Source organism: Ascaphus truei, unplaced genomic scaffold (genome assembly GCF_040206685.1).
Source record: "Ascaphus truei isolate aAscTru1 unplaced genomic scaffold, aAscTru1.hap1 HAP1_SCAFFOLD_1979, whole genome shotgun sequence".
NCBI classification, from domain to species: Eukaryota; Metazoa; Chordata; class Amphibia; order Anura; family Ascaphidae; genus Ascaphus; species Ascaphus truei.
Window position 1 is genome coordinate 21,190 of NW_027454885.1, and position 12,373 is coordinate 33,562.

At 64.9% G+C, this 12,373-nt stretch overlaps 1 protein-coding gene across 1 annotated transcript in view; it reads right to left on the minus strand.

Moving 5' to 3' along the window:
- LOC142477133 (serine/threonine-protein kinase 36-like) overlaps positions 1-12,071 on the minus strand; it is a gene marked incomplete at its 3' end in the record, with an annotated part of 33,254 nt that extends 21,183 nt beyond the window's left edge. The window contains exons 1-3 of the mRNA XM_075582184.1: positions 11,934-12,071; positions 5,471-5,714; positions 1,285-1,432 (exon numbers count right to left, since the gene is read on the minus strand). Of these exons, the coding sequence (XP_075438299.1) occupies positions 1,285-1,432; positions 5,471-5,654 (332 nt within the window). The remainder of the gene's footprint in view (positions 1-1,284; positions 1,433-5,470; positions 5,715-11,933) is intronic.
- Between the last annotated feature and the right edge of the window lie 302 nt (positions 12,072-12,373).

The window sequence follows — 12,373 nt, forward strand, 5'->3', positions numbered from 1 at the left end:
CTCCCATCACTCTCATCCATCCACCCCCATCCCATCACTCTCACCTACACTGCTCCCATCACTCATCCATCCACCCCCATCCCATCACTCTCACCTACACTGCTCCCATCACTCTCATCCATCCAGCCCCATCCCATCACTCTCATCCATCCACCCCCATCCCATCACTCACCTACACTGCTCTCATAACTCATCCATCCACCCCTCATCCCATCACTCTCACCTACACTGCTCCCATCACTCATCCATCCTCCCCCATCACTCTCACCTACACTGCTCCCGTCCCATCACGCTCATCCATCCACCCCCATCCCATCACTCTCATCCATCCACCCCCATCCCATCCCATCACTCTCACCTACACTGCTCCCATCACTCATCCATCCTCCCCCATCCCATCACTCTCACCTACACTGCTCCCATCACTCTCATCCATCCACCCCCATCCCATCACTCTCACCTACACTGCTCCCATCACTCATCCATCCACCCCCATCCCATCACTCTCACCTACACTGCTCCCATCACTCTCATCCACCCCCATCCTATCACTCTCACCTACACTGCTCCCATCACTCATCCATCCACCCCCATCCCATCGGAGTGAGGAAGCAGGGGGCGTCACGGCGTTGGGGAGTGAGGAAGCAGGGGGCGTTACGGCGTTGGGGAGTGAGGAAGCAGGGGGCGTCACGGCGTTGGGGAGTGAGGAAGCAGGGGGCGTCACGGCGTTGGGGAGTGAGGAAGCAGGGGGCGTCACGGCGTTGGGTAGTGAGGAAGAAGGGGGCGTCACGGCGTTGGGGAGTGAGGAAGAAGGGGGCGTCACGGCGTTGGGGAGTGAGGAAGCAGGGGGCGTCACGGCGTTGGGGAGTGAGGAAGCAGGGGGTGTCACGGCGTTGGGGAGTGAGGAAGCAGGGGGCGTCACGGCGTTGGGGAGTGAGGAAGCAGGGGGCGTCACGGCGTTGGGGAGTGAGGAAGCAGGGGGCGTCACGGCGTTGGGGAGTGAGGAAGCAGGGGGCGTCACGGCGTTGGTGAGTGAGGAAGCAGGGGGCGTCACGGCGTTGGGGAGTGAGGAAGCAGGGGGCGTCACGGCGTTGGGGAGTGAGGAAGCAGGGGGCGTCACGGCGTTGGGGAGTGAGGAAGCAGGGGGCGTCACGGCGTTGGGGAGTGAGGAAGCAGGGGGCGTCACGGCGTTGGGGAGTGAGGAAGCAGGGGGCGTCACGGCGTTGGGGAGTGAGGAAGCAGGGGGCGTCACGGCGCGTCACTGCATCTTGTGAGGTCACTTACGCCGCTGTCATGTGACCCAGGAAGTTGGTGTTCAGCAGGTGGCTCATGGTTGCCATGACGATGCCATCAGGGTTTCCCAGAAGAGACAGGAAGTGATCAGGATCCCGCACAGAGGTTACCAGAGCCAGGTCAAGGAAGGTCACGACCCCTAGGACAGTTAATGTATCATCAGCACAACAGCAAAGAACTCAAAAGACTACGCCCCCTCCCTGTGTGACTGACCCATGTGACTAACCCCCGCCCGGTGTGACTGACCCCGCCCCCTCCCTGTGTGACTGACCCCGCCCCCTCCCTGTGTGACTGACCCCGCCCCCTCCCTGTGTGACTAACCCCGCCCCCTCCCTGTGTGACTAACCCCGCCCCCTCCCTGTGTGACTGACCCCGCCCCCTCCCTGTGTGACTGACCCCGCCCCCTCCCTGTGTGACTAACCCCGCCCCCTCCCTGTGTGACTAACCCGTGTGACTGACCCCCTCCCTGTGTGACTAACCCCGCCCCCTCCCTGTGTGACTGACCCCGCCCCCTCCCTGTGTGACTAACCCCGCCCCCTCCCTGTGTGACTGACCCCGCCCCCTCCCTGTGTGACTGACCCCGCCCCCTCCCTGTGTGACTAACCCCGCCCCCTCCCTGTGTGACTGACCCCGCCCCCTCCCTGTGTGACTAACCCCGCCCCCTCCCTGTGTGACTGACCCCGCCCCCTCCCTGTGTGACTGACCCCACTGCTGCCCCGTGTGACTAACCCGTGTGACTGACCCGTGTGACTAACCCCCGCCCGGTGTGACTGACCCCGCCCCCTCCCTGTGTGACTGACCCGTGTGACTAACCCCCGCCCGGTGTGACTGACCCCGCCCCCTCCCTGTGTGACTGACCCCGCCCCCTCCCTGTGTGACTGACCCCGCCCCCTCCCTGTGTGACTAACCCCGCCCCCTCCCTGTGTGACTAACCCCGCCCCCTCCCTGTGTGACTAACCCCGCCCCCTCCCTGTGTGACTAACCCCGCCCCCTCCCTGTGTGACTAACCCCGCCCCCTTCCTGTGTGACTAACCCCGCCCCCTCCCTGTGTGACTGACCCCGCCCCCTCCCTGTGTGACTGACCCCACTGCTGCCCCGTGTGACTAACCCGTGTGACTGACCCGTGTGACTAACCCCCGCCCGGTGTGACTGACCCCGCCCCCTCCCTGTGTGACTGACCCGTGTGACTAACCCCCGCCCGGTGTGACTGACCCCGCCCCCTCCCTGTGTGACTGACCCGTGTGACTAACCCCCGCCCGGTGTGACTGACCCCGCCCCCTCCCTGTGTGACTGACCCCACTGCTGCCCCGTGTGACTAACCCGTGTGACTGACCCGTGTGACTAACCCCCGCCCGGTGTGACTGACCCCGCCCCCTCCCTGTGTGACTGACCCGTGTGACTAACCCCCGCCCGGTGTGACTGACCCCGCCCCCTCCCTGTGTGACTGACCCCGCCCCCTCCCTGTGTGACTGACCCCGCCCCCTCCCTGTGTGACTGACCCCGCCCCCTCCCTGTGTGACTAACCCCGCCCCCTCCCTGTGTGACTGACCCCACCCCCTCCCTGTGTGACTGACCCCACTGCTGCCCCGTGTGACTAACCCGTGTGACTGACCCGTGTGACTAACCCCCGCCCGGTGTGACTGACCCCGCCCCCTCCCTGTGTGACTGACCCATGTGACTAACCCCCGCCCGGTGTGACTGACCCCGCCCCCTCCCTGTGTGACTGACCCCGCCCCCTCCCTGTGTGACTGACCCCGCCCCCTCCCTGTGTGACTGACCCCGCCCCCTCCCTGTGTGACTAACCCCGCCCCCTCCCTGTGTGACTGACCCCGCCCCCTCCCTGTGTGACTAACCCCGCCCCCTCCCTGTGTGACTAACCCCGCCCCCTCCCTGTGTGACTAACCCCGCCCCCTCCCTGTGTGACTGACCCGTGTGACTAACCCCCGCCCGGTGTGACTGACCCCGTCCCTGTGTGACTGACCCCACTGCTGCCCCGTGTGACTAACCCGTGTGACTGACCCCCTCCCTGTGTGACTGACCCCACTGCTGCCCCGTGTGACTAACCCGTGTGACTGACCCTGTCCCTGTGTGACTGACCCCACTGCTGCCTCGTGTGACTAACCCGTGCGATTGACCCCCGCCCCGTGCGACTGACCCCCACCCCGTGCGACTGACTCCGCCCCCGTGCAACTGACTCCGCCCCGTGTGTGACTGACTCCGCCCCCGTGTGTGACTGACTCCGCCCCTTTGTGTGACTGACTCCGCCCCTTTGTGTGACTGACTCCGCCCCCTTGTGTGACTGACTCCGCCCCCTTGTGTGACTGACTCCGCCCCCTTGTGTGACTGACTCCGCCCCCGTGTGACTGACTCCGCCCCGTGTGACTGACACCCGCCCCCGTGTGACTGACCCCCGCCCCCGTGTGACTGACCCCCGCCCCCGTGTGACTGACCCCCGCCCCCGTGTGACTGACCCCCGCCCCCGTGTGACTGACCCCCGCCCCCGTGTGACTGACCCCCGCCCCCGTGTGACTGACTCCGCTCCCGTGTGACTGACTCCGCCCCCGTGTGACTGACTCCGCCCCGTGTGACTGACTCCGCCCCCGTGTGACTGACCCCGCCCCCGTGTGACTGACCCCGCCCCCGTGTGACCGCCCCCGCCCCCGTGTGACCGACCTTGCCCCCGTGTGACCGACCCCGCCCCCGTGTGACCGACCCCGCCCCCGTGTGACCGACCCCGCCCCTGTGTGACCGACTCCGCCCCTGTGTGACCGACTCCGACCCTGTGTGACCGCCCCCGCCCCTGTGTGACCGACTCCGCCCCTGTGTGACCGACCCCGCCCTGACTCCGCCCGTGTGACTGACCCCGCCCTGACTCCGCCCCCGTGTGACTGACTCCGTCCCCGTGTGACTGACCCCGCCCCCGTGTGACTGACTCCGCCCCCGTGCGACTGACTCCGCCCCCGTGTGACTGACTCCGCCCCCGTGTGACTGACTCCGCCCCCGTGTGACTGACCCCGCCCCCGTGTGACTGACTCCGCCCCCGTGTGACTGACTCCGCCCCTATGTGACCCCGCCCCTGTGTGACTGACTCCGCCCCTGTGTGACTGACTCCGCCCCTGTGTGACTGACCCCGCCCCTGTGTGACTGACCCCGCCCCTGTGTGACTGACCCCGCCCCTGTGTGACTGACCCCGCCCTGTGTGACTGACTCCGCCCCTGTGTGACTGACCCCGCCCTGTGTGACTGACTCCGCCCCTGTGTGACTGACTCCGCCCCTGTGTGACTGACTCCGCCCCTGTGTGACTGACTCCGCCCCTGTGTGACTGACTCCGCCCCTGTGTGACCGACCCCGCCCCTGTGTGACCGCCCCCGCCCCTGTGTGACCGACCCCGCCCCTGTGTGACCGCCCCCGCCCCTGTGTGACCGACCCCGCCCCTGTGTGACCGACCCCGCCCCTGTGTGACCGACCCCGCCCCTGTGTGACCGACCCCGCCCCTGTGTGACCGACTCCGCCCCTGTGTGACCGACTCCACCCTGTGTGACCGACCCCGCCCCTGTGTGACCGACCCCGCCCTGACTCCGCCCCTGTGTGACTGACTCCGCCCGTGTGACTGACCCCACCCTGACTCCGCCCCTGTGTGACTGACTCCGCCCCCGTGTGACTGACTCCGCCCCGTGTGACTGACTCCGCCCCCGTGTGACTGACTCCGCCCCCGTGTGACTGACCCCACCCCTGTGTGACTGACCCCGCCCCCGTGTGACTGACTCCGCCCCCGTGTGACTGACTCCGCCCCCGTGTGACTGACTCCGCCCCGTGTGACTGACTCCGCCCCTGTGTGACTGCCCCTGCCCCCGTGTGACTGACCCCGCCCCCGTGTGACTGACTCCGCCCCGTGTGACTGACTCCGCCCCTATGTGACCCCGCCCCTGTGTGACTGACTCCGCCCCTGTGTGACTGACTCCGCCCCTGTGTGACTGACTCCGCCCCTGTGTGACTGACTCCGCCCCTGTGTGACTGACCCCGCCCTGTGTGACTGACTCCGCCCCTGTGTGACTGACCCCGCCCTGTGTGACTGACTCCGCCCCTGTGTGACTGACTCCGCCCCTGTGTGACTGACTCCGCCCCTGTGTGACTGACTCCGCCCCTGTGTGACTGACCCCGCCCCTCTGTGACTGACCCCGCCCAGACAGTAGTCCCCAGTTCGGCTCTGCACAGTCTGGCGGCGTGTCTCCCTCCCGTGGCGTGTCTCCCTCCCGCGGCGTGTCTCCCTCCCGCGGCGTGTCTCCCTCCCGCGGCGTGTCTCCCTCCCGCGGCGTGTCTCCCTCCCGTTGTGCTCTTTGATGGGACACGCGCAGCATCATGCACACACGATGCCACAGCCGGGGAATCTCTCCTGAGACCGCCAGAGAGAATGTCTCATCCTGGGAGAACAGAGGAGCAAACATGTGAGACCCGCGCAGACGCACCAACACACGCCAACTACAGATGCACACTGTCCTCCCCCCCAACCGCACACTGTGCCCCCCCCAACCGCACACTGTGTCCCCCCCCCCCAACCGCACACTGTGCCCCCCCCAACCGCACACTGTGTACCCCCCCCAACCGCACACTGTGTCCCCCCAACCGCACACTGTGCCCCCCCCAACCGCACACTGTGCCCCCCCCAACCGCACACTGTGCCCCCCCCAACCGCACACTGTGTCCCCCCCCCCCAACCGCACACTGTGTCCCCCCAACCGCACACTGTGCCCCCCCAACCGCACACTGTGTCCCCCCCCAACCGCACACTGTGTCCCCCCCCAACCGCACACTGTGTCCCCCCCCAACCGCACACTGTGTTCCCCCCCCAACCGCACACTGTGTTCCCCCCCCAACTGCACACTGTGTCCCCCCCAACCGCACACTGTGCCCCCCCCAACCGCACACTGTGTCCCCCCCCAAACGCACACTGTGTCGTCCCCCCAACCGCACACTGTGTCCCGCCCCCCAACCGCACACTGTGCCCCCTCCAACCGCACACTGTATCCCCCCCAACCGCACACTGTCCCCCCCCCAACCGCACACTGTGTCCCCCCCCAACCGCACACTGTGTCCCCCCCCAACCGCACACTGTGTCCCGCCCCCCAACCGCACACTGTGTCCCGCCCCCCAACCGCACACTGTGTTCCGCCCCCCAACCGCACACTGTGTCCCCCCCCCAACCGCACACTGTGTCCCCCCCCCAACCGCACACTGTGTCCCCCCCCCAACCGCACACTGTGTCCCCCCCCCAACCGCACACTGTGTTCCGCCCCCCAACCGCACACTGTGCCCCCTCCAACCGCACACTGTATCCCCCCCAACCGCACACTGTGTCCCCCCCCAACCGCACACTGTGTCCCGCCCCCCAACCGCACACTGTGTCCCCCCCCAACCGCACACTGTGTCCCCCCCCAACCGCACACTGTGTCCCGCCCCCCAACCGCACACTGTGCCCCCCCCAACCGCACACTGTGCCCCCCAACCGCACACTGTGCCCCCCCCAACCGCACACTGTGCCCCCCCCAACCGCACACTGTGTCCCGCCCCCCAACCGCACACTGTGCCCCCCCAACCGCACACTGTGCCCCCCCCAACCGCACACTGTGCCCCCCCCAACCGCACACTGTGTCCCGCCCCCCAACCGCACACTGTCCCCCCCCCCAACCGCACACTGTCCCTCCCCCCAACCGCACACTGTGTCCCGCCCCCCAACCGCACACTGTGTCCCGCCCCAACCGCACACTGTGTCCCCCCCCAACTGCACACTGTGTCCCCCCCAACTGCACACTGTGTCCCGCCCCCAACCGCACACTGTGTCCTCCCCCAACCGCACACTGTGTCCCCCCCCAACCGCACACTGTGTCCCCCCCCAACTGCACACTGTCCCCCCCCCAACTGCACACTGTGTCCCGCCCCCAACCGCACACTGTGTCCTCCCAACCGCACACTGTGTCCCGCCCCCCAACCGCACACTGTGCCCCCTCCAACCGCACACTGTATCCCCCCCAACCGCACACTGTGTCCCCCCCCAACCGCACACTGTGTCCCCCCCCAACCACACACTGTGTCCCCCCCCAACCGCACACTGTGTCCCCCCCCAACCGCACACTGTGTCCCGCCCCCAACCGCACACTGTGTCCCCCCCCAACTGCACACTGTGTCCCCCCCAACTGCACACTGTGTCCCGCCCCCAAACCGCACACTGTGTCCCCCCAACCGCACACTGTGTCCTCCCCCAACCGCACACTGTGTCCCCCCCAACCGCACACTGTGTCCCCCCCCCAACCGCACACTGTGTCCCCCCCAACCGCACACTGTGTCCCCCCCCCAACCGCACACGTTGTCCCTCCCCCCAACCGCACACTGTGTCCCCCCCCAACCGCACACTTTGTCTCGCCCCAACCGCACACTGTGCCCCCCCAACCGCACACTGTGTCCCCCCCCATCCGCACACTGTGTGTCCCCCAACCGCACACTGTGTCCCCCCAACCGCACACTGTGTCCCCCCCCAACCGCACACTGTGTCCCCCCCCAACCGCACACTGTGTCCCCCCCCCCAACCGCACATTGTGTCTCCCCCCCCAACCGCACACTGTCCCCCCCCCAACCGCACACTGTCCCCCCCCCAACCGCACACTGTCCCCCCCCCAACTGCACACTGTCCCCCCCCCCAACCGCACACTGTGTGTCCCCCCAACCGCACACTGTGTCTGTTATGTCTAAGTGTTTCTGCTTCACAATAACACACTACCTTGTGGGTGTTTAATTATCCTTCTTTATAGTCTCGGCTGTCTGTCTAATCCCAGATGTTACTCTGCATAGTTCTCACTCTGACCTCTGACCCAGGAAGCAGAGTGGTGATATCACAGCATCGCATGACAGTGACCAGGAAGTACCCAATACACTACATTTCCTCCTCTTCTCAAACACTTCCCATAGAACATAAACTAAAATAACCAACAATAATAACTGTATTTATCTATCTATATAAACCAATATCTAAAGCAGGGGAGCGCACACTTTTTGAGCTGTGCCCCCCTGCCTGCTCCCCCTCGCTCTTGCGTCACCCTCACCTTGTTTGGCGGCATGAAATGACGCCTCGGGGTCACGTGACCCCGTTGCCACGGAGACGTACGCATGACGTCACTCCGCATGACACCGGTTGCCATGATTTAAAGTTCCAAGTTAATCTTCCCCCGAGTAGGTCTCTGAAAACTCTTCTCCGCTCTCCGCGTGGTCTCACACTCTTTCTGTCAGCCATCGTCGGACCAGTGGTTTGCTGGAACAACGGATCCGCTCTTCCAGGTGCTCAGGAGGTCACTGCTACGGCCTCTCTGGGGTCGTCCTCCAGGTGCTCAGGAGGTCACTGCTACTGCCTCTCTGGGGTCGTCCTCCAGGTGCTCAGGAGGTCACTGCTACGGCCTCTCTGGGGTCGTCCTCCAGGTGCTCAGGAGGTCACTGCTACTGCCTCTCTGGGGTCGTCCTCCAGGTGCTCAGGAGGTCACTGCTACTGCCTCTCTGGGGTCGTCCTCCAGGTGCTCAGGAGGACACTGCTACGGCCTCTCTGGGGTCATCCACCAGGTGCTCAGGAGGTCACTGCTACTGCCTCTCTGGGGTCGTCCTCCAGGTGCTCAGGAGGTCACTGCTACGGCCTCTCTGGGGTCGTCCTCCAGGTGCTCAGGAGGTCACTGCTACGGCCTCTCTGGGGTCGTCCTCCAGGTGCTCAGGAGGACACTGCTACTGCCTCTCTGGGGTCGTCCTCCAGGTGCTCAGGAGGTCACTACTACGGCCTCTCTGGGGTCATCCACCAGGTGCTCACTGCTACTGCCTATCTGGGGTCATCCACCAGGTGCTCAGGAGGTCACTGCTACGGCCTCTCTGGGGTCATCCTCCAGGTGCTCAGGAGGTCACTGCTACGGCCTCTCTGGGGTCGTCCTCCAGGTGCTCAGGAGGTCACTACTACGGCTTCTCTGGGGTCATCCACCAGGTGCTCAGGAGGTCACTGCTACTGCCTCTCTGGGGTCGTCCTCCAGGTGCTCAGGAGGTCACTGCTACTGCCTCTCTGGGGTCGTTCTCCAGGTGCTCAGGAGGTCACTGCTACTGCCTCTCTGGGGTCGTCCTCCAGGTGCTCAGGAGGTCACTGCTACTGCCTCTCTGGGGTCGTCCTCCAGGTGCTCAGGAGGTCACTGCTACGGCCTCTCTGGGGTCGTTCTCCAGGTGCTCAGGAGGTCACTGCTACGGCCTCTCTGGGGTCGTCCTCCAGGTGCTCAGGAGGTCACTGCTACGGCCTCTCTGGGGTCATCCACCATGTGCTCAGGAGGTCACTGCTACTGCCTCTCTGGGGTCGTCCTCCAGGTGCTCAGAAGGTCACTGCTACGGCCTCTCTGGGGTCGTCCCCCAGGTGCTCAGGAGGTCACTGCTACTGTCTCTCTGGGGTCATCCTCCAGGTGCTCAGGAGGTCACTGCTACGGCCTCTCTGGGGTCATCCACCAAGTGCTCAGGAGGTCACTGCTACTGCCTCTCTGGGGTCATCCCCCAGGTGCTCAGGAGGTCACTGCTACGGCCTCTCTGGGGTCGTCCTCCAGGTGCTCAGGAGGTCACTGCTACGGCCTCTCTGGGGTCGTCCTCCAGGTGCTCAGGAGGTCACTGCTACGGCCTCTCTGGGGTCATCCTCCAGGTGCTCAGGAGGTCACTGCTACGGCCTCTCTGGAGTCATCCACCAGGTGCTCAGGAGGTCACTGCTACGGCCTCTCTGGGGTCATCCACCAGGTGCTCAGGAGGTCACTGCTACTGCCTCTCTGGGGTCGTCCTCCAGGTGCTCAGGAGGTCACTGCTACTGCCTCTCTGGGGTCGTCCTCCAGGTGCTCAGGAGGTCACTGCTACGGCCTCTCTGGGGTCGTCCTCCAGGTGCTCAGGAGGTCACTGCTACGGCCTCTCTGGGGTCATCCACCAGGTGCTCACTGCTACTGCCTATCTGGGGTCATCCACCAGGTGCTCAGGAGGTCACTGCTACGGCCTCTCTGGGGTCGTCCTCCAGGTGCTCAGGAGGTCACTGCTACGGCCTCTCTGGGGTCATCCACCAGGTGCTCACTGCTACTGCCTATCTGGGGTCATCCACCAGGTGCTCAGGAGGTCACTGCTACGGCCTCTCTGGGGTCATCCTCCAGGTGCTCAGGAGGTCACTGCTACGGCCTCTCTGGGGGTCGTCCTCCAGGTGCTCAGGAGGTCACTGCTACGGCCTCTCTGGGGTCGTCCTCCGGGTGCTCAAGAGGTCACTGCTACGGCCTCTCTGGGGTCGTCCTCCAGGTGCTCAGGAGGTCACTGCTACGGCCTCTCTGGGGTCGTCCTCCAGGTGCTCAGGAGGTCACTGCTACGGCCTCTCTGGGGTCGTCCTCCAGGTGCTCAGGAAGTCACTGCTACGGCCTCTCTGGGGTCGTCCTCCAGGTGCTTAGGAGGTCACTGCTACGGCCTCTCTGGGGTCGTCCTCCAGGTGCTCAGGAGGTCACTGCTACGGCCTCTCTGGGGTCGTCCTCCAGGTGCTCAGGAGGTCACTGCTACTGCCTCTCTGCGGTCGTCCTCCAGGTGCTCAGGAGGTCACTGCTACGGTCTCTCTGGGGTCGTCCTCCATGTGCTCAGGAGGTCACTGCTACAGCCTCTCTGGGGTCATCCTCCAGGTGCTCATCCCATACTCCTGGATCCATCACTGGTTGAGACGGTTGCAGAGCATCTCCTCCTCTCCCCTCGCAGAGCATCTCCTCCTCTCCCCTTGTAGAGCATCTCCTCCTCTCCCCTCGCAGAGCATCTCCTCCCCTCGCAGAGCATCTCCTCCTCTCCAACCGCCGGCATTGTCTCCTCCTCTCCCTGCAAAGCGTCTCCCACCACAGAGCATCTCCCCGCCGTATCTTCCTCAGTATGTCTCTCCACGCAAAGTGTCTCCCACCGCAGAGCATCTCCCCGCCGTATCTTCCTCAGTATGTCTCTCCACGCAAAGTGTCTCCCACCGCAGAGCATCTCCCCGCCGTATCTTCCTCAGTATGTCTCCCCACGCAAAGTGTCTCCCACCGCAGAGCATCTCCCCGCCGTATCTTCCTCAGTATGTCTCCCCACGCAAAGTGTCTCCCACCGCAGAGCATTTCCCCGCCGTATCTTCCTCAGTATGTCTCCCCACGCAAAGTGTCTCCCACCGCAGAGCATCTCCCCGCCATATCTTCCTCAGTATGTCTCCCCACGCAAAGTGTCTCCTCTGGGTCCCCTACCTGCAGAGCGTCTCCCCCCGCAGAGCGTCTTCCCCCGCATCTCCCCCTTCAGAGCGTTTACCCCCTCCGCACAGACCATCTCCCCCCGCACAGAGCGTCACTTCCCCCCGCAGAGCGTCACCTCCCCCCGCACAGAGCGTCACCCCCCCTGCAGAGCGTCACCCCCCGCAGAGCGTCACCCCCCCGCAGAGCGTCACCCCCCCCGCAGAGCGTCACCTCCCCCCGCAGAGCGTCACCTCCCCCGCAGAGCGTCACCTCCCCCCGCAGAGCGTCACCCCCCCGCAGAGCGTCACCTCCCCCCGCAGAGCGTCACCTCCCCCGCAGAGCGTCACCTCCCCCCGCAGAGCGTCACCTCCCCGTCACCTGGTTCAGTTGCTGGAGCACAAGGTGGAAAATCCCATCATATAATCCAGAGCCCAGAGGTGGAGAAAAGACCGTCTGCAAGAGAGAGAGAGAGAGAGACTGTCTGCAAGAGAGAGAGACTGTCTGCAAGAGAGAGAGAGACCGTCTGCAAGAGAGAGAGAGAGACTGTCTGCAAGAGAGAGAGACCGTCTGCAAGAGAGAGAGAGAGAGACCGTCTGCAAGAGAGAGAGAGAGAGACTGTCTGCAAGAGAGAGTGTCTGCAAGAGAGAGAGACTGTCTGCAAGAGAGAGAGAGACCGTCTGCAAGAGAGCGAGAGAGAGACTGTCTGCAAGAGAGCGAGAGTGAGACTGTCTGCAAGAGAGAGAGAGAGAGACTGTCTGCAAGAGAGAGAGAGACTGTCTGCAAGAGAGAGAGAGAGAGAGAGAGACTGTTTGCAAGAG